General features: G+C 37.2%; 1 protein-coding gene across 5 annotated transcripts in view; it reads left to right on the top strand.

Annotated features, from left to right (window-relative positions):
* LOC113356807 overlaps positions 1-23,440 on the top strand; it is a 33,115-nt gene extending 9,675 nt beyond the window's left edge. For 4 of the 5 annotated variants that reach the window (XM_026600032.1, XM_026600031.1, XM_026600037.1 and 1 more), the window contains one exon: positions 23,085-23,440. In XM_026600032.1, the coding sequence (XP_026455817.1) occupies positions 23,085-23,157 (73 nt within the window). In that variant the 3' untranslated portion in view covers positions 23,158-23,440. Of the gene's footprint in view, positions 1-17,607; positions 17,721-23,084 lie in introns of those variants that run through there. The other variant, XM_026600034.1, reaches the window with a different exon arrangement.
* The last annotated feature ends 273 nt before the right edge of the window (positions 23,441-23,713 follow it).

Genomic DNA, 23,713 nt, shown 5'->3' with positions numbered 1-23,713 from the left:
TAGGTCATGAGATCAAACCACACCAAGACCAAAAAATCATTTATTAAATAACTCATTTTCTCCAACAATCCCCCACATGAATGAAATCTCGGTAAAAAACGAAAAATCAGAGTACGGAAAATACCATTTAGGCAAAGGTGTCCATGAGGTCTTGAACCTTGCTTAGAGAGAAGTTACCGGAACTACTAGCTAGACAGTGAACTATGTCTTGAACTGCTAGCGTTTGGTGTAATTATAATAACATCCATGCATGATATCTTCCAAGTGTTGCTAAGTTTGTGCCGTTTTGTCCATTTTGGCCCTGGACATATACTGTTTTTTCAAAATGCTTTAGAGAATCGGCTCCATTCTCATTGGAAGCGACCCACTTCCTCATTCAGATAGGTGAGTTCCATCAAGAGTGTTTACTGCTACACCCCACTTCAATCTTAAATTGAAACTATAGAACTCATTAAGACTTAATTAAAAGTCATCCTCCACATGCAGTCACACTATCACATCAACACCATAGGGAAGGGACAGAGAATGAAATTCTCTGATAGTGTTTACCTTTACCCACCATAAATTAGTTGTCTCATTCGAAACCTTGTTATTGGAATCTCCAGTCAGCAAGGTTGAGTATCCTTCATGGCAAGTTTAATTATTTGAGCCTAAGCCCCATCCCCTTCGATGCTTTACTAACTATCTCCTTGGGCAAACCTTTCGTCAAAGGGTCCGCGATATTCTCCTTGGACCTTGTCCAATCTATGGAAATAACGCCTGTGGAGATTAGTAATTTCAAAGAATCATGTCTTCTACGCATATGTATAGACTTTCCATTGTAGAAGCTATTCTTAGCTCTACCTATTACAGATTTGCTGTCATAATGTATAAATATAGCTGGCACAGGCCTATGCCAGAGAGGAATATCTTCTAAAAAGTTTCTTAGCCATTCGGCCTCATCTCCTGCTTTATCTAACGCAATAAACTCCGATTCCATAGTTGAGTGAGCTATACATGTCTGTTTGGAACTCTTCCAAGATACAGACGCACCTGCTAGAGTGAATACACATCCACTCGTAGACTTAGACTCCTATGAGTCTTCTATCCAGTTCGCATCGCAAAATCCCTCAAGGACGTCCGGATACCCTTCGTAATTCAAACAAAAAGTCATTGTGTACTTCAAGTACTTTAGCACTCTATTAAGTGCATCCCAATGTTTCTGCCCTGGAATACAAGTATACCTGCTTAACCTACTCACAACATAAGCAATGTCTGGTCTCGTACAATTCATCAAATACATCAGACTTCCTATGACTCTCGTTTATTCAATTTGGTTAACACCTACACCCTTATTCTTCATGAGTTTGCAAGAAGAATCATATGGAGTGCAAACAGGTTTACAGTCAAACTGATTATATTTCTTAAGTATGGATTCAACATAATGAGACTGACTCAGACTATAGCCATTATAAGTTTTTGTAATCTTCATCCCTAATATGACATCAGCAGGGCCCAAGTCTTTCATGTCAAAGTTCTCATTCAACATTTTCTTAGTGGTATTAATAACATCCATGTTTGTACCTAGTATAAGCATATCGTCAACATACAAGCATACAACCACACAGGCATCCTTGACAAGTTTAGTATAAACACACTTATCAGATTCATTAATTCTAAAACCACTAGAAATCATCACATGATCAAACTTCTCATGCCACTGTTTAGGTGCTTGTTTCAATCCATACAAAGATTTCTTCAGTTTACAAACCTTCTTCTCACAACCTTTAATTACAAAGCCTTCGGGTTGTTCCATATAAATTTCTTCATCTAATTCACCATTCAAAAACGCTGTCTTTACATCCATTTGATGTATCTGTAGGTTATGGACAGAAGCTATAGCAATTAACATTCTAATGGAGCTAATTCTACTTACTGGTGAATATGTATCAAAGAAGTCTATACCTTCCATCTGTTTATAGCCTTTCGCTACCAACCTAGCCTTGTATTTTTCAATAGTTCCATTTATATTACGTTTTCTCTTGAAAATCCATTTACAACCTATGGCCTTAAACCCTGGAGGTAAATCTACAAGTTCAAAAGTACCGTTTTCTCGAACGAAATCCATTTCACTAATTGAAGCTTCTTTCCACCACGGAGCTTCAGAACAAGTCATGGCTTCTTTATAAGTCTGAGAATCAGACTCGGCTAGGTATGTAATGCAACCAGGATAGGTTTTCTTAGTTTTAACCCTTTTACCTCTTCTAGGTTCTATTTCTGGTTCATTTTCCTCTAAAGGTAATGACTGACTGGATGATGGAAATTCTAGGGGATCATCTAAACATCTCTTTCGAGAATCACGTTTCATAGGAAAAACATTATCAAAGAACTCAGCATCCCTAGACTCCATGATAATATTCAACCCTATGTAAGAAATTTCAGAACTCACAACCATAAACCTATGAGCACTAGAATGCTCAGGATACCCTATAAAAACACAATCAACGGTTTTGGGTCCTATCTTATTTGTCTTAGGAGGAGGGATGGCCACCTTTTCCAATCACCCCCACACTTTGAAGTAATCATAATATGGTTGTTTACCTTTCCATAACTCATATGGAGTTTTATCTGATCCTTTAAAGGGTACTCTGTTCAAGATGTAATTGGCTGAGAGGATAGCCTCCCCACACAAATTCGAAGGTAATCCTGAACTAATCAACATGGCATTCATCATATCCTTAAGGGTACGGTTCTTACGTTCAGCTACACCATTGGATTGAGGTGAATAAGGGGCTGTAGTTTCATGTATTATGCCATGTTCTTCACAGAAATATCCAATAGGAATTAGATACTCACCACCACGGTCAAACCTAAAAGTTTTAATGGTAGCTTTGAATTGGTTTTAAATTTCACGTTTATATATCTTAAAGGCTTCTAAGGTATCGTCCTTCCCTCTAAGCAAATAAACCTGACAGTACCTCGTACAATCATCTATAATAGTGACAAACCATTTCTTACCACCTCTAGTTTGAACTGACTTCATGTCAACTACGTTTGAATGAATCAATTCTAAGGGTTTAGTGTTTCTCTGGACATTCTTCTTGAATGATTTCTTAGCATGCTTAGATTCTACGCAAATCTCACACTTATGACTTTTATCTAAAGTGAATTTGGGTATGCAGCCTACGCTAGCCAGTTTATGCATTGATTTGTAATTTACATGACCAAGTCTACCATGCCAAACATTCGATGACACACACATGTAAGCAGAAGAATCATTCAATTTCACTTCAGGACAGGTTACATTAAGTTTGTAAAGACCCCCAGTCTTATAACCCTTACCCACATAATCATTGCCCTTAGTTACTACAAGTTTTCCAGACTCAACTGAAACTTTAAAACCCTTATCATCTAAAACAGAACAAGAAACAAGATTTTTGCAGATGTCTGGAACATGAAGAACTTCATTCAATGTGAGAGTCTTGCCAGATGTGAGCTTCAGACCGACCTTTCCTTTTCCTGCAACCTCTGATGCATATGAGTTACCCATATAGAGTTTCTCGCCTTCCCCTACCCTCTGGTAGGAGGTGAACAGGTCTCTGTTCCCACAAACATGCTTGGTAGGTCCAGAGTCTACCCACCAGTCCATCACATTGGTCACCAAATTAACTTCAGACACTACAGCAGAAAACTCATCCTTGTTCTTTTCAACCAAGTTAGCATTATCCTTCTTGTCCTTACGATGTCTACAGTGAACTGCCATATGGCCAGTAACTCCACACGCATAACAAGCACCCTTAATTTTAGTAATGCTAGACTCTGGTTTTCGAAACATAACTTTCTTGGGAGGACCACGCTTAGAGTTACGATTGTTACTCTCACCTTTTCCAGCTTTGGAAGATCTATGTTCAGTCATATGAGATTTATTACTCATGTCCCTTGCAGAAGACACGTTTTTATCTTTGGAGCACAACAACTCTTCCACTTGAATCTTCTTCCCTAATTCAACCATGTTGATCTCGCCAGTTTCATGTCTTAGCTTTTTCTTGTACTCAGACCAGGAAGTTGGTAACTTCTCAATTACCGCAGCTACTTGAAACGTCTCATCAATGACCATACCTTCAGCAAGAATCTCATTAATAATCTGTTGAAATTCGAGGAATTAATTAACAACAGGCTTATCATTCGTCATCTTGAAGTCCATAAACTTCGCCACCAGAAATTTCATGCTCCCTGCAGTCTCCGCTTGGTACTTTGCTTCTAACGGAGTCCACGAATCATAAGCACTGAAATTTTCTTTATCATTGTAAAAATCATACATCGTACCTTCCAAACCATTCATGATATGATTTTTCGCCAGAAAATTACACCGTTTGTTATACTCGATCACCTCCGCAGTTAAAGCTTCAGCATTCACCAATTCATCATGTGGAACAAGTATATAATCCAGTTCATGATGGCTTAGATAAAACAACATCTTGGATTGCCATCTCTTGAAATCCTTTCCATTAAACTTCTGTGGTGTTTCAACGTCGTTCTTTCCCATTGTTACAAGGAATACTAATGTGTTAAGATTGTTTGAGTCTTGCAACAATAGAAGAAACGTCAGATGTATCAAACAATAAATATAAAGAACCGTATCAAACAACTCTACCACGAACAAATTGATGAGGGAAGAATCACAGGTTCAACAAGCTATCCTTAACACATTAGTTCGCGGGTATACTCCAAAGTAATGCTAAACCCCAACGTGCGAAGATGTGTCCAGGATAAGACTGCCCGATATAACTTGTATTAGCACAATACAAGTTACCCACTCTTAAACTCAGCAACGGGGATGGAAGTAAAACGCCGCACGAAAATAAAAGCAAGAAGATGAAGAAAAGTAGACCTAGAGATGTTCGCTGCTTGTGTGTTTTGAAAAGAGATTTTCGAGTTGTATTTATAGGAAAATTAACTTGCAAATCAAGTTAGGTTTAGGTTTTTTCTTATAAAACGAGTTTTGTTTCTTGTAAAACAATAAAACACAAAAAAGGAATTTTTCCATAAATAAAACTCTTAAATAAATTATTTATCAAGTTAAAAACTTGCAAAAATTAATATCAAGTAGACACGGACTTGGTGCTTGGTACACGCGCATGGGCATGGGTCGAAACATATATTTTTCGTCCCACCCGCTCCACCCACATTGTTTTACAACATATCCATGAGAACATGGTAATATAGTGGAGCACCTCTTTAGTTTTCCACAATGTGGGACTAAAGGTTCCATTTCATTCACTCAAAAGTGAGTGAGTATCCTTAAACCCTTAGGTCATGAGATCAAACCACACCAAGACCAAAAAATCATTTATTAAATAACTCATTTTCTCCAACAATCCCCCACATGAATGAAATCTCGGTAAAAAACGAAAAATCAGAGTACGTAAAATACCATTTAGGCAAAGGTGTCCATGAGGTCTTGAACCTTGCTTAAAGAGAAGTTACCGGAACTACTAGCTAGACAGTGAACTATGTCTTGAACTGCTAGCATTTGGTGTAATTCTAAAAACATCCATGCATGATATCTTCCAAGTGTTGCTAAGTTTGTGTCGTTTTGTCCATTTTGTCCCTGGACATATCCTGTTTCTCAAAATGCTTTAGAGAATCGGCTCCATTCTCATTGGAAGCGACCCACTTCCTCATTCAGATAGGTGAGTTCCATCAAGAGTGTTTACTGCTACACCCCACTTCAATCTTAAATTGAAACTATAGAACTCATTAAGACTTAATTAAAAGTCATCCTCAACATGTAGTCACACTATCACATCAACACCATAGGGAAGGGACATAGAATGAAATTCTCTGATAGTGTTTACCTTTACCCACCATAAATTAGTTGTCTCATTCGAAACCTTGTTATTGGAAACTCCAGTCAGCAAGGTTGAGTATCCTTCATGGCAAGTTTAATTATTTGAGCCTAAGCCCCATCCCCTTCGATGCTTTACTAACTATCTCCTTGGGAAAACCTTTCGTCAAAGGGTCCGCGATATTCTCCTTGGACCTTGTCCAGTCTTTGGAAATAACGCCTGTGGAGATTAGTAATTTCAAAGAATCATGTCTTCTATGCATATGTATAGACTTTCCATTGTAGAAGCTATTCTTAGCTCTACCTATTACAGATTTGCTGTCACAATGTATAAATATAGCTGGCACAGGCCTATGCCAGAGAGGAAAATATTCTAAAAAGTTTCTTAGCCATTCGGCCTCCTCTCCTGCCATAGTTGAGTGAGCTATACATGTCTGTTTGGAACTCTTCCAAGATACAGACGCACCTGCTAGAGTGAATACATATCCACTCGTATACTTAGACTCCTCTGAGTCTGCTATCCAGTTCGCATCGCAAAATCCCTCAAGGACGGCCGAATACCCTTCGTAATTCAAACAAAAGGTCATTGTGTACTTCAAGTACTTTAGCACTCTATTAAGTGCATCCCAATATTTTGCCCTGGATTACAAGTATACCTGCTTAACCTACTCACAGCATAAGCAATGTCTGGTCTCGTACAATTCATCAAATACATCAGACTTCCTATGACTCTCGATTATTCAAGTTGGTTAACACCTACACCCTTATTCTTCATGAGTTTGCAAGAAGAATCATATGGAGTGCAAACAGGTTTACAGTCAAACTGATTATATTTCTTTGGTATGGATTCAACATAATGAGACAGACTCAGACTATATCCATTAGAAGTTTTTCTAATCTTTATCCCTAATATGACATCAGCGGGGCCTAAGTCTTTCATGTCAAAGTTCTCATTCAACATTTTTTTGGTGGTATTAATAACATCCATGTTTGTTCCTAATATAAGCATATCATCAACATACAAGCATACAACCACACAGGCATCCTTGACAAGTTTAGTATAAACACACTTATCAGATTCATTAATTCTAAAACCACTAGAAATCATCACATGATCAAACTTCTCATGCCACTGTTTAGGTGCTTGTTTCAATCCATACAAAGATTTCTTCAGTTTACAAACCTTCTTCTCACAACCTTTAACTACAAGGCCTTCGGGTTGTTCCATATAAACTTCTTCATCTAATTCACCATTCAAAAACGTTGTCTTTACATCCATTTGATGTATCTGTAGGTTATGGACAGAAGCTATAGCAATTAACATCCTAATGGAGCTAATTCTACTTACTGGTGAATATGTATCAAAGAAGTCTATACCTTCTATCTGTTTATAACCTTTCGCTACCAACCTAGCCTTGTATTTTTCAATAGTTCCATTTATATTACGTTTTCTCTTGAAAATCCATTTACAACCTATGGCCTTAAACCCTGGAGGTAAATCTACAAGTTCAAAAGTACTATTTTCTCGAACGGAATCCATTTCACTAATTGAAGCTTCTTTCCACCACGGAGCTTCAGGACAAGTCATGGCTTCTTTATAAGTCTTAGGATCAGACTCGACTAGGTATGTAATGCAACCAGGATAGGTTTTCTTAGTTTCAACCCTTTTACCTCTTCTAGGTTCTATTTCTGGTTCATTTTCCTCTAAAGGTAATGACTGACTGGATGATGGAAATTCTAGGGGATCATCTAAACATCTCTTGCGAGAATCACGTTTCATAGGAAAAACATTCTCAAAGAACTCAGCATCCCTAGACTCCATGATAGTATTCAACCCTATGTCAGAAATTTCAGAACTCACAACCATAAACCTATGAGCACTAGAATGCTCAGGATACCCTATAAAAACACAATCAACGGTTTTGGGTCCTCTCTTATTTGTCTTAGGAGGAGGGATGGCCACCTTTGCCAAGCACCCCCACACTTTAAAGTAATCATAATATGGTTGTTTACCTTTCCATAACTCATATGGAGTTTTATCTGATCCTTTAAAGGGTACTCTGTTCAGGATGTAATTGGCTGAGAGGATAGCCTCCCCCCACAAATTCGAAGGTAATCCTGAACTAATCAACATGGCATTCATCATATATCCTTAAGGGTACGGTTATTACATTCAGCTATATGATTATGCTTTTGATGATGTTGTAGTAATGAGGTTCAAACTCTCGGACTTGTGAAGATTAAATTTAAAGATTTAATAAAATTATATACAAAAATATTAACAAAGTGGGCGAGAGGTAACCAAGACACTAGAATTCACTATTACACATGAATGATGTCAAATATTTCATAACTCTAATTATCCTTTTAATCCTTTATTTTTTAATCCACAAATAATCAAACATATTCTCAAAAATTAATTGTATCCCTTAAGCATAGATCATCTAACCAAAGCATAACCTATCTAATTGAATCACAATTAATGAAGAAAATTATGTAAACTTTTAAGAACTCTGCAAAAGCAGTGATTGAGTGAATTATAATTAAATATTAGAGAAAATGAAATAGTTACCCATTGTTCATGTGTGAATAGCTTCATCCATTGCCTTGGTTACGAGAGAATTAGCCGCTCATCATGTTGGAAAACCTCTCAAAGAATTTCATTGATGCTCAAAAATGGTTTACAAATGATGAGAATATGAGAAATACAATAAAACCGGGTTTGTAACAATTATATTTGTTACAAACCAGAGAACTACGACCCTCAGTGACAAAATAAGACTGCTGCAGTTATGTCGCAAACGCTGTGGCAAATAAGTCTGCCTGATGTACGACCCACAGGTGTGAGTCGTTATTACTGTAGAAAACGACTGCTGGTGCAGGTGCGTTCTTCGTGTTCTTCATGTTCATCATCATCAGCAGCAGGAGAAACCGAGTTTGGGAAAACTCGAATTTCTTCTTCTCTGGCTCTCCTCAGCCCCCCAGACTCTCGACACCTCTTCTATGAGTCCCCAGCACTCAATATATACTCCACAGGATCAAGAAGTCTCGTTATAACTCGAGATAATTCTCTCTTAACTCGGTTTGATGAAAAAATATTCTGGGAATATTTTCTTCCCTGATTTAGCTTCTCACGCGTAGATTTCCATCCTGGTCACTCTAGAAATGTTTACACACGACCCACAATGTTGCTAGAGCCCTCATGCATGAGCAGAACACGCTCAAATCTTCTCCAATCCCGTGTCCAACCCGTGTTTCCCTGTTTTGCATTCTGTGAATTATCCATCTAATTCTGGCCAAATTTGATCTAACCAAAAGCCCAAAACGTGTTTGCTAGGCCATATCACAACTTCCTACCAAAAATCAGCCATTGAATCGCCCTAGAACACGTTCACAAATTCCAACAAAACATCTGCCAGTTGATAGTATTTTTTCCCGCCAATTTTTGGTTTTTGAATTTGGGAAGAAGATGTCCTCCCCCCTAACAAGAACCGGGGTGCGAATAGCAGCTGCTTTAGGGTGACCTGGGGTTCCCCTTAGTAATTGAGGTGCCCCTTATCCAACGGTGAGAGTCCGAATAACACGTGTCCTCCAGGGCTTTTACCAACTTTTCGAGCCGAATTTTCCAAAAAATGTTTATTTTCCAAAGGTGCCTACAAACACATAAAACACCAAAATTAGTTCAAACTCGAGTGCCAACAATATATAGTATTGAGATCAAATTAAACACAAAAATGTGTCTATCACTACACCATTGGATTGAGGTGAATATGGGGTTGTAGTTTCATGTATTATGCCATGTTCTTCACAGAAATCTCCAATAGGAATTAGATACTCACCACCACGGTCAGACCTAAAAGTTTTAATTGTGGCATTCAATTGGTTTTCAACTTCACGTTTATATATCTTAAAGGCTTCTAAGGCATCGTCCTTCCCACTAAGAAAATAAACCTGACAGTACCTCGTACAATCATCTATAAAAGTGACAAACCATTTCTTACCACCTATAGTTTGAACTGACTTCATGTCAACTACGTCTGAATGAATCAATTCTAAGGGTTTAGTGTTTCTCTGGACATTCTTCCTGAATGATTTCTTAGCATGCTTAGATTCTACGCAAATCTCACACTTATGACTTTTATCTAAAGTGAATTTGGGTATGCAGCCTACGCTAGACAGTTTATGCATTGATTTGTAATTTACATGACCAAGTCTACCATGCCAAACATTCGATGATACACACATGTAAGCAGAAGAATCATTCAATTTCACTTCAGGACAGGTTACATTAAGTTTGTAAAGACCCCCAGTCTTATAACCCTTACCCACATAATCATTGCCCTTAGTTACTATAAGTTTTCCAGACTCAATTGAAACTTTAAAACCCTTATCATCTAAAACAGAACAAGAAACAAGATTTTTACAGATGTCTGGAACATGAAGAACTTCATTCAATGTGAGAGTCTTGCCAGATGTGAGCTTCAGACAAACCTTTCCTTTTCCTGCAACCTCTGATGCATATGAGTTACCCATATAGAGTTTCTCTCCTTCCCATACCCTCTGGTAGGAGGTGAACAGGTCTCTGTTCCCACAAACATGCTTGGTAGTTCCAGAGTCTACCCACCAGTCCATCACATTGGTCACCAAATTCACTTCAGACACTACAGCAGAAAACTCATCCTTGTTCTTTTCAACCAAGTTAGCATTATCCTTCTTGTCCTTACGATGTCTACAATGAACTGCCATATGGCCAGTAACTCCACACGCATAACAAGCACCCTTAATTTTAGTAATGCTAGACTCTGGTTTTCGAAACATACCTTTCTTGGGAGGACCACGCTTAGAGTTACGATTTTTACTCTCACCTTTTCCAGCTTTGGAAGATCTATGTTCAGTCATATGAGCTTTATTACTCATGTCCCTTGCAAAAGACACGTTCTTATCTTTGGAGCACAACAACTCTTCCACTTGAATCTTCTTCCCTAATTCAACCATGTTGATCTCGCCAGTTTCATGTCTTAGCTTTTTCTTGTACTCAGACCAGGAAGTTGGTAACTTCTCAATTACCGCAGATATTTAAAACGTCTCATCAATGACCATACCTTCAGCAAAAATATCATTAATAATCTGTTGAAATTCGAGGAATTGACCAACAACAGGCTTATCATTCGTCATCTTGAAGTCCATAAACTTCGCCACCAGAAATTTCTTGCTCCCTGCAGTCTCCGCTTGATACTTTGCTTCTAACGCAGTCCACAAATCATAAGCACTGAAATTTTCTTTAGCATTGTAAAAATCATACATCGTATCTTCCAAACCATTCATGATATGATTTTTCGCCAGAAAATTACACCGCTTGTTATACTCGATCACCTCCTCAGTTAAAGCTTCAGCATTCATCAATTCATCATGTGGAACAAGTACATAATCCAGTTCATGATGGCTTAGATAAAACAACATCTTGGATTTCTATCTCTTGAAATCCTTTCCATTAAACTTCTGTGGTCTTTCAACGTCATTCTTTCCCATTGTTACAAGGAATACTAATGTGTTAAGATTGTTGGAGTCTTGCAACAATAGAAGAAACGTCAGATGTATCAAACAATAAATTAGAAAGAACCGTATCAAACAACTCTACCACGAACAAATTGATGAGGGCAGAATCACAGGTTCAACAAGCTGTCCTTAACACATTAGTTCGCGGGTATACTCTAAAGTAATGCTAAACCCCAACGTGCGAAGATGTGTCCAGGATAAGACTGCCCGATATAACTTGTATTAGCACAATACAAGTTACCCACTCTTAAACTCAGCAACGGGGATGGAAGTAAAACGCCGCACGAAAATAAAAGCAAGAAGATGAAGAAAAGTAGACCTAGAGATGGTCGCTGCTTGTGTGTTTTGAAAAGAGATTTTCGAGTTGTATTTATAGGAAAATTAACTTGCAAATCAAGTTAGGTTTAGGTTTTTTCTTATAAAACGAGTTTTGTTTCTTGTAAAACAATTAAACACAAAAAAGAAATTTTTCCATAAATAAAACTCTTAAATAAATTATTTATCAAGTTAAAAACTTGCAAAAAATAATATAAAGTAGACACAGACTTGGTGCTTGGTACACGCGCATGGGCATGGGTCGAAACATGTATTTTTCCCCCCACCCGCTCCACCCACATTGTTTTACAACATATCCATGAGAACATGGTAATATAGTGGAGCACCTCTTTAGTTTTCCACAATGTGGGACTAAAGGTTCCATTTCATTCACTCAAAAATGAGTGAGTATCCTTAGACCCTTAGGTCATGAGATCAAACCACACCAAGACCAAAAAATCATTTATTAAATAACTCATTTTCTCCAACAATCCCCCACATGAATGAAATCTCGGTAAAAAACGAAAAATCAGAGTACGGAAAATACCATTTAGGCAAAGGTGTCCATGAGGTCTTGAACCTTGCTTAGAGAGAAGTTACCGGAACTACTAGCTAGACAGTGAACTATGTCTTGAACTGCTAGCGTTTGGTGTAATTCTAATAACATCCATGGATGATATCTTCCAAGTGTTGCTAAGTTTGTGCCGTTTTGTCCACTTTGGCCCTGGACATATCCTGTTTCTCAAAATGCTTTAGAGAATCGGCTCCATTCTCATTGGAAGCGACCCACTTCCTCATTCATATAGGTGAGTTCCATCAAGAGTGTTTACTGCTACACCCCACTTCAATCTTAAAGCTCATTAAGACTTAATTAAAAGTCATCCTACACATGCAGTCACACTATCACATCAACACCATTGGGAAGGTACAGAGAATGAAATTCCCTAATAGTGTTTACCTTTATCCACCATAAAATAGTTGTCTCATTCGAAACCTTGTTATTGGAATCTCCAGTCAGCAAGGTTGAGTATCCTTCATGGCAAGTTTAATTATTTGAGCCTAAGCCCCATCCCCTTCAATGCTTTACTAACTATCTCCTTGGGCAAACCTTTCGTCAAAGGGTCCGCGATATTCTCCGTGGACCTTGTCCAATCTTTGGAAATAACGCTTGTGGAGATTAGTAATTTCAAAGAATCATGTCTTCTACGCATATGTATAGACTTTCCATTGTAGAAGCTATTCTTAGCTCTACCTATTACAGATTTGCTGTCACAATGTATAGATATAGCTGGCATAGGCCTATGCCAGAGAGGAATATCTTCTAAAAAGTTTCTTAGCCATTCGACCTCCTCTCCTGCTTTATCTAACGCAATAAACTCCAACTCCACAGTTGAGCGAGCTATACATGTCTGTTTGGAACTCTTCCAAGATACAGACGCACCTGCTAGAGTGAATACATATCCACTCGTAGAGTTAGACTCCTCTGAGTCTGCTATCCAGTTCGCATCGCAAAATCCCTCAAGGACGGCCGGATACCCTTCGTAATTCAAACAAAAGGTCATTGTGTACTTCAAGTACTTTAGCACTCTATTAAGTGCATCCCAATGTTTCTGCCCTGGATTACAAGTATACCTGCTTACGCTACTCACAGCATAAGCAATGTCTGGTCTCGTACAATTCATCAAATACATCAGACTTCCTATGACTCTCGATTATTCAAGTTGGTTAACACCTACACCCTTATTCTTCATGAGTTTGCAAGAAGAATCATATGGAGTGCAAACAGGTTTACAGTCAAACTGATTATATTTCTTAAGTATGGATTCAACATAATGAGACTGACTCAGACTATAGCCATTAAAAGTTTTTCTAATCTTCATCCCTAATATGACATCAGCGGGGCCTAAGTCTTTCATGTCAAAGTTCTCATTCAACATTTTCTTAGTGGTATTAATAACATCCATGTTTGTACCTAGTATAAGCATATCATCAACATACAAGCATACAACCACACATGCATCCTTGACAAGTTTAGTATAAACACACTTATCAGATTCATTAATTCTAAAACCACTAGAAATCATCACATGATCAAACTTCTCATGCCACTGTGTAGGTGCTTGTTTCAATCCATACAAAGATTTCTTCAGTTTACAAACCTTCTTCTCACAACCTTTAACTACAAAGCCTTCGGGTTGTTTCGTATAAATTTCTTCATCTAATTCACCATTCAAAAACGCTGTCTTTACATCCATTTGATGTATCTGTAGGTTATGGACAGAAGCTATAGCAATTAACATCCTAATGGAAATAATTCTACTTACTGGTGAATATGTATCAAAGAAGTCTATACCTTCTATCTGTTTATAACCTTTCGCTACCAACCTAGCCTTGTATTTTTTAAAAAGTTCCATTTATATTACGTTTTCTCTTGAAAATCCATTTACAACCTATGTCCTTAAACCCTGGAGGTAAATCTACAAGTTCAAAAGTACTGTTTTCTCGAACGGAATCCATTTCACTAATTGAAGCTTCTTTCCACCACGTAGCTTCAGGACAAGTCATGGCTTCATTATAAGTCTGAGGATCAGACTCGGTTAGGTATGTAATGCAACCAGGATAGGTTTTCTTAGTTTTAACCCTTTTACCTCTTCTAGGTTCTATTTCTGGTTCATTTTCCTCTAAAGGTAATGACTGACTGGATGATGGAAATTCTAGGGGATCATCTAAACATCTCTTTCGAGAATCACGTTTCATAGGAAAAACATTCTCAAAGAACTCAGCATCCCTAGACTCCATGATAGTATTCAACCCTATGTCAGAAATTTCAGAACTCACAACCATAAACCTATGAGCACTAGAATGCTCAGGATACCCTATAAAAACACAATCAACGGTTTTGGGTTCTATCTTATTTGTCTTAGGAGGATGGATAACCACCTTTGCCAAGCACCCCCACACTTTGAAGTAATCATAAGATGGTTGTTTACCTTTCCATAACTCATATGGAGTTTTATCTGATCCTTTAAAGGGTACTCTGTTCAGGATGTAATTGGCTGAGAGGATAACCTCCACCCAAAAATTCGAAGGTAATCCTGAAGTAATCAACATAGCATTCATCATATCCTTAAGGGTACGGTTCTTACGTTCAGCTACACCATTGGATTGAGGTGAATAAGGGGTTGTAGTTTCATGTATTATGCCATGTTCTTCGCAGAAATCTCTAATAGGAATTAGATACTCACCACCACGGTCAGACCTAAAAGTTTTAATGGTAGCATTCAATTGGTTTTCAACTTCACGTTTATATATCTTAAAGGCTTCTAAGGCATCGTCCTTCCCTCTAAGCAAATAAACCTGACAGTACCTCGTACAATCATCTATAAAAGTGACAAACCATTTCTTACCACCTCTAGTTTGAACTGACTTCATGTCAACTACGTCTGAATGAATCAATTCTAAGGGTTTAGTGTTTCTCTGGACATTCTTCCTGAATGATTTCTTAGCATGCTTAGATTCTACGCAAATCTCACACTTATAACTTTTATCTAAAGTGAATTTGGGTATGCAGCCTACGCTAGCCAGTTTATGCATTGATTTGTAATTTACATGACCAAGTCTACCATGCCAAACATTCGATGACACACACATGTAAGCAGAAGAATCATTCAATTTCACTTCAGGACAGGTTACATTAAGTTTGTAAAGACCCCCAGTCTTATAACCCTTACCCACATAATCATTTCCCTTAGTTACTATAAGTTTTCCAGACTCAATTGAAACTTTCACGCTTAGAGTTACGATTGTTACTCTCACCTTTTCCAACTTTGGAAGATCTATGTTCAGTCATATGAGCTTTATTACTCATGTCCATTGCAGAAGACACGTTCTTATCTTTGGAGCACAACAACTCTTCCACTTGAATCTTCTTCCCTATTTCAACCATGTTGATCTCGCCAGTTTCATGTCTTAGCTTTTTCTTGTACTCAGACCAGGAAGTTGGTAACTTCTCAATTACCGCAGATACTTGAAACGTCTCATCAAAGGTCATACCTTCATCAAGAATATAATTAATAATCTGTTGAAATTCGAGGAATTGATCAACAACAGGCTTATCATTCGTCATCTTGAAGTCCATAAACTTCGCCACCAGAAATTTCTTGCTCCCCGCAGTCTCCGCTTGATACTTTGCTTCTAACGCAGTCCACAAATCATAAGCACTGAAATTTTCTTTAGCATTGTAAAAATCATACATCGTATCTTCCAAACCATTCATGATATGATTTTTCGCCAGAAAATTACACCGCTTGTTATACTCGATCACCTCCTCAGTTAAAGCTTCAGCATTCATCAATTCATCATGTGGAACAAGGACATAATCCAGTTCGTGATGGCTTAGATAAAACAACATCTTGGATTGCCATCTCTTGAAATCCTTTCCATTAAACTTCTGTGGTCTTTCAACGTCGTTCTTTCCCATTGTTACAAGGAATACTAATGTGTTAATATTGTTGGAGTCTTGCAACAATATAAGAAACGTCAGATGTATCAAACAATAAATATAAAGAACCGTATCAAACAACTCTACCACGAACAAATTGATGAGGGAAGAATCACAGGTTCAACAAGCTGTCCTTAACACATTAGTTCGTGGGTATACTCTAAAGTAATGCTAAACCCCAACGTGCGAAGATGTGTCCAGGATAATACTGCCCGATATAACTTGTATTAGCACAATACAAGTTACCCACTCTTAAACTCAGCAACGGGGATGGAAGTAAAACGCCACACGAAAATAAAAACAAGAAGATGAAGAAAAGTAGACCTAGAGATGGTCGCTGCTTGTGTGTTTTGAAAAGATATTTTCGAGTTGTATTTATAGGAAAATTAACTTGCATATCAAGTTAGGTTTAGGTTTTTTCTTATAAACGAGTTTTGTTTCTTGTAAAACAATTAAACACAAAAAAGGAATTTTTCCATAAATAAAACTCTTAAATAAATTATTTATCAAGTTAAAAACTTGCAAAAAATAATATCAAGTAGACACGGACTTGGTGCTTGGTACACGCGCATGGGCATGGGTCGAAACATGTATTTTCCCCCCACCCGCTCCACCCACATTGTTTTACAACATATCCATGAGAACATGGTAATATAGTGGAGCACCTCTTTAGTTTTCCACAATGTGGGACTAAAGGTTCCATTTCATTCACTCAAAAATGAGTGAGTATCCTTAGACCCTTAGGTCATGAGATCAAACCACACCAATACCAAAAAATCATTTATTAAATAACTCATTTTCTCCAACAATCCCCCACATGAATGAAATCTCGGTAAAAAACGAAAAATCAGAGTACGGAAAATACCATTTAGGCAAAGGTGTCCATGAGGTCTTGAACCTTGCTTAGAGAGAAGTTACCGGAACTACTAGCTAGACAGTGAACTATGTCTTGAACTGCTAGCTAAGGTATGCGTTTTTCCCATAGTGAGATGACTTTTTTGGACCTATTTCGCTACGCTTCAAATAAAGGATAGCTAAGGGATATCCCTTACCATATTGCTTGGTCTTAGCTAATTAGAATTTCTTTTTCTTTGTTTTTTTTCTGTTAAACCTAACGCTGTGTTTGGAGTTATTTCCATGCAAATAGTGTGTTTTTCCTAGTTTGATCAAAAATCTATTTCCATGGAATTATCAAAAAAAACGTAGGTCTAAAGTATGTTTCAAACTTAATTACATGCAATTCCATGGAAAGTCCTTCCTTACCTCCCCAGGAAACTGATTCCATGGAATACACTTTGTTCCAAAAAATTGTTAGATTTCTATGTTATCAAACACAACCTCATATTTATACAACCATAAACACTTGTGTATGTTTACTTAAGCGAGCACATGTTTGTATGATTTATAGGATCTGTTGACAAGCATCGAGATTCGAGTGACTTTATTTTGACCTGTTGGTGCTATTTCTCCATGATACTCCAACAAAAACTATGAAAATATTTTTAATGTGCACCACATCCTCACAAAATATCAGTACACTTCGTCATACATGATCTTATCATTATTAGTTGAAATTTTGACTTACATTAAATGATAGCCAAAATTACATTAAATTTGTTTGTATTTGGTTTTTGTTGTTGCTATGTTCTTCATTTTGTTTCTTTTCTGTATCTGGGTTCTCTTGTAAGAGCCTGTATGAGAAATTCCTCGGTCTATAAGCATATTAAAGTGATTTCTTATAGAAGCCCAATTCAAGTTATTTAGGCAACAGATCAGCGGGTATCAAGTATATGGTAAACCCAGTGTATCTAAGTCATTTCCAAGAGAGGGAGCAAGCCAGCGAGAGACCTCGTAAATGAAGATAAATGGTTTGTGAAAAAGCGGGGGTCTAACAACCACACCCAATATTTCGCTTAGCAATCTGTATGGACTAACTCCAATATACTTTCAAGATAATCAACTAGACAGTCAGACTCAATATTAAGAAAAGTATATCAAAGAGTTATATCTCAATCTCTCAATTCAATCTGCAATCAAACAAATAGGAATTTGCGAGCCCGATTGAATATAAGAGAAATAACTTGAACGGTACCAAAGACCAATGTTCAAGGATCATAAATTTCAATCAACAACCAAAGGTTGGATTTAACAATTGATCGATTAAACGCACAACCTGTGATATTTCAATTATATAACAAAATATAATGCGGAAAAGAAATAATACAGACACCATAAGTTTTTTTAACAAGGAAACCGCAAATGCATAAAAACCCCGGGATCTAGTCCATATTTGAACACCACACTGTATTAAGTCGCTACAGACACTATCCTACTCCAAGTTGACTTCGGACTGGAATGTAGTTGATCCCTAACCAATCAAAAACCAATATCCAAGTGTCAATCAATTTAATCAAAAACCAAAGGTTGGATTCACAATTAATTGAACTTACGCACAACCTGTGATATTTCAATTATATAAACAAATATAATGCGGAAAAGAAATAACACAAACACCAGAAGTTTTGTTAACGAGGAAACCAGAAATGCAGAAAAATCCCGGGACCTAGTCCAGATTTGAACACCACACTGTATTAAGGCGCTACAGACACTAGCCTACTACAAAGCTAACTTCGGTCTGGAATGTAGTTGAGCCCTAATCAATCTCACACTGATTCAAGGTACAGTCCTGCTCCTTACGTCTGTGATCCCATCAGGATACTACGCACTTGATTCCCTTAGATGATCTCACCCACAACTAAGAGTTGCTATGACCCAAAGTCGAAGACTTGATAAACAAATATGTATCACACAGAAAAGTCTATTGAATAGATAAATCTGTCTCCCACAAATATACCTATGAGTTGTTCCATCTTTTCATAAATCAAGGTGTACATGAACCAATTGATAACCCAGACTTATATTCCCGAAGCATAGCCTAGAATTATCAATCACCTCACAATAATCTTAATCGATTAAAGAAACAAGATATTGTGGAATCACAAACGATGAGACGAAGGTGTTTGTGACTACTTTTCTATCTTGCCTATTAGAGATATAAATCTCAAGCCAATCTTACGATAATACTCAATCACGATAGAAACAACAAGATCAGATCACGCAACTACAGAAAAAATAGTTGGTCTGGCTTCACAATCTCAATGAAGTCTTTAAGTCGTTCGCCTACAGGGTTTGGTGAAAAACCTAAGGTTAAAGGAGAATCGACTCTAGCTTATACAACTAGTATCACACAGGAGGTGTGGGAATTAGGTTTCCCAGTTGCTAGAGTTCTCTTTCATATATATTTCAAATCAGGATATGCAATCTAAGTTACCTTGGTAACAAAGCATTCAATATTCACTGTTAGATGAAAACCTGATTAGATTCAAGATAATATCTTTCAACCGTTATATCGAACTTAACTTGTTATACACGAATGAAATGTAACTTCATTTAAAAAATGGTAGCCCTATGAGCACTTTCATATCAAGCTTATTCATCTTTTCCATAACTAGTTCAAATGACTCAAATGAACTAGTCAGAGAGTTGTTCAATTGCTTAGATCTCATAGAAGTATACAAGATACAATCGAAGCAAAATCGGTTTTGATTCACTCGAATCAATTCATGAACATTATAGCCACGGTTTTCAAAGATTGCATTCCTTATTATATAAATGTTTTAGTTCATGAACAAACCGATTTTAGAAAGTAACCTATCTAAGTATGCAAACGGGTACCCGTACTTAAGTAACCGGATTGAGTTTGTTTTTCACTTTCAAACTCCAGCAGAAATTCACGGATGTGAAACTTCCGCCAGTATGCGTACGGGTACGCATACTCACCGGGATTTCCAACAACCGCCAGTACGCGTACGGGTACGCATACTTTGGGTTCCCGGTTTTGGACTTTTATACAAATGTGAGAACACACTATGTTTATATCCAAACATGGTTACTTGTTCTAAACTCTCATTTCAATCATTGAAACTTTCTTAGAGGATGTTAAAATAGTTGTTACTCACAATTATTTTCATCGAAGCGATTTTCAAGTTATTGAAATAATTAACATGACTTTCGTCACGAGTAAAGATGAACTTGGATAAAGCGAAAGCTTACCAACACAGACTTAAAAATAGAAAATATATACAGAAGATGTCACAATATCGAGAGATTACTGAGACTCAGGTTTCCACCATTAATCACATTCAATTGGTTCGTATATTGATTCATAACACTTCTAGCTCTTTTATGGACTCTATTTCTTTGCCAAAGATAAAAATTTTAAAAGATTAATTGTAAATCATAAGCATGACGCATCAAAAGCCTTTAAGTCTAAGCATACGTCATCAGACAGAATCACAACTAATTAATAAAAATCATAAATCAATTAAATCAATGCTAAAAGTCATGAAGAATCATTATAGTTACCAAGAAATTGTGAAACAAGGCTTCCTCCGTCGTCCCAGTGTTGGGGTTTAGCTCCTCATATCAAAAACACACTCAAAAGATGGAAACATGGCTCAAAAGGTGTTTATATTGAAGAAATTATATACCACAGACAGTTTGCAACACGATATGGACGTCACAGATTGTCTGTTGCGAAGAAATAAGACTGTACAAAAGAACGATAATTTTGTATTGCAGCAGAATCTGCGACTGTCTATGTGCGTCGATGTTCTCCTTCTCCTTCTTCTTCAGCAGCAGCAGGTGAATATTCCTGCAACTCCACCTGCACTTCTCTGCTCCGATTCTGTAGGTTCCCAATAAAATCCCAACTACCCGATAACTCTCGACAACCCTTCTGGAACTCTTATGACTCGTATTTATACCCACAGACCTCAAAAATTTCGAGTTAAATCTTCTCTTTCCTTGCCTGCACCGGAAGTTACGCAAAATATTTTTCTTTTTCTTCTTTACTTCCTTAGAGCCTCTCCAATGGAATGTGTGTGAAAGAAAAAGTCCTAATCCACATAGGATCTACAACAATATTTATAAAAAATCATCTCCAACCAATTGATGTGAAGATGATGTGGCAAAAAAAAATTTAGACATCCTCTAGGTGAACCTCTAGTTTTAGACATTCGCTTAGAGGATGTCTTCCCATCCTAGTCACACTTGTATTAATAAAAGTCACTGAAAAATAAAAATGGAAAGAATTTTAACTAATTACACGCCTACAAATAAGTAAACAAATAATAAAAAGACATTATGGGTTGGAGATAGATCTTTATTTTTCCTAATATTTAGGATTTTAAGCTCAAAGGATGTCTTAGAAGTGATGCCACATATGAAATATTCACATTCACCATTGGAGAAGCTCTTACGCGGCTTCTATAGCTGAGTATCTCCTGAATGATGTCACCAAATCTCACAGAATATGTACTCTTTCCTTTTTCTCCATGTACTTTCCTGTTTCAAAACAAACAAAATATCGAGAAAAGCTCCACCTCCCTGTTTTATCAAAATCTTCATTCTTCTGCGAAAACAAGACTCTTACCAACCCTGTTCGATCCTAACAGGCTTAAATCAACCCAGGTCAAAGAGAAAATCCGATGAAATCACGGCCAAATCCAATCCAGAAAATTTCAACAACCCGTGAAGCTCCACACCTCTGTTTTCCTTCTCCCGGCTTATCTAGCCCAACTGGATCAAATCCATCGAGTAAATCAAGCCTTTTTAGCAAAAAAAACCCCATAGCAACTGATTCCGGCGATTGAATCTTCTCACAAGTAACCCAAAAATCGAACCCTAATATCTGTCGTGAAACTCAAAATTTCTCGCCTTTTTACTGAATTTGAATTTGGGAAGATGACCTCCCCCTATCCAGTTCTGGTCTGCCAATAGTAACTGCACTGAGGTTACCCCTTATCAACTGGGTACCCCTTATCCATTTGAGGGGTGCCTTTAGTAATTTTCTCCCATGAGCGCAAAAACCACTTTTCGAGCCAATTTCGACGCAAAAGTCCATTTCTCCAAAAACACCTACAAATACATAAAATAGCAAAATATGCACAAAATCGAGCACTAACAATATGGAGAATTTAGATTAAAATAAACACATAAATGCGTCTATCAATATCCAAACATGGTTACTTGTTCTAAACTCTCATTTCAATCATTGAAACTTTCTTAGAGGATGTTATAATAGTTGTTACTCACAAACTATTTCATCAAAGCGATTTTCAAGTTATTGAAATAATCAATATGACTTTCGTCATGAGTAAAGATGAACTTGGCTAAAGCGAAAGCTTACCAACACATATTTCGAGAAATAGATAGGCGAGATAAACTCGGCTCGAAATAGCAAATATGTATAATTGAAGTCTATATGGCAATACGACTTTTGTCTCAAATATGAGATATAGTAGATAGAATTTTGAGTGATAGATAAGTTCAAGTCTCCACATACCTTTTGTTGATGAAGTTCCACAAGTTCCCTTGAGTAGTTCTTCGTCTTCAGTCGATGAACGCCGTGGAGTCTAAGGTTCAACTACACTTACTATCCTAATCCGAGACTTAGCTATAAGTAGACTAAAAATCAAGACTTATAGTTTTCGCAACTAAACTTGACAAACAAGCTTGAGATAGCAACGCTTGCGAGTTCGACCGAGCAATGCTCTAACACTAATCTCCATCCCTTAAAAGACTATTTCCATATTGTAGCCTCATCTGTGTAATTTGAGATAAGGATATCTAACATATCCAAATTACTGGTAGTGTAGATTTTGTATAACGCGTGTTATATATGTACGTATCATCTCGACATAAAAGAATCTTAGAGTTTTTTTAATGAGGGTATGTATTTTCAAGTTTTTGTAGTTAGTGTTAAGATGATTACTCGTTTGGTTTTGTTAATTATTTTGTATTATATATTGTATTTCATTACAGAGCCACAAGAATGGGACATTTTCCTCATGAAGCAAGTGTTTTGTTTCTATACGGAACTTTAATGAGGAGATAAAATATCCCGAAGTCAGTGAGCATGGGAAAAGTGCAACATCCACAGCAGAGAAATGTCGGATAAGGGAACCTTCGAAAAGGTAAAGGAAATATCCTTGGAGAACTCTCTATATGTCATTGTTCTATTTTGTTTTTAGGCTTTGTATTATCGTGCGTCAAGATTCAAGATTCAACGTGCCATACGTCAACTTGAATCAAGGTTCAAGCACTATCGTGATTCAAGGTTGAATAAGCGCCAAATGGGTTGGTGCACAAGATTGGAGCCGTTAGATTTTAACATTTAAAAAAAATAAAATGGTTAATAATAAAAGCGCTTAATGGTTGGGCGCAAATAACATAACCATTAGATTTTTCTGTTGTAGGATCAGAATCTCGCAATGATTATGTTTCAGCGAAATTATCAATGACACGGCATAACAGCGTCGCAAAACAGTTTCAGAAATGATAGAATAAATGACGTCATCTAAGATCACGAGAAAGATGTGATAGTCCTGCGAAGATTAGAGAGTTTTCGAAATTAACAATTGTAAGGTTGCGAGAATATCGCAGATCATATC

Source organism: Papaver somniferum, chromosome 3 (genome assembly GCF_003573695.1).
Source record: "Papaver somniferum cultivar HN1 chromosome 3, ASM357369v1, whole genome shotgun sequence".
Classification (NCBI taxonomy): domain Eukaryota; kingdom Viridiplantae; phylum Streptophyta; class Magnoliopsida; order Ranunculales; family Papaveraceae; genus Papaver; species Papaver somniferum.
The sequence above is the reverse complement of the archived record's forward strand: the minus strand, read 5'-3'. Positions and strand labels throughout refer to the sequence as shown.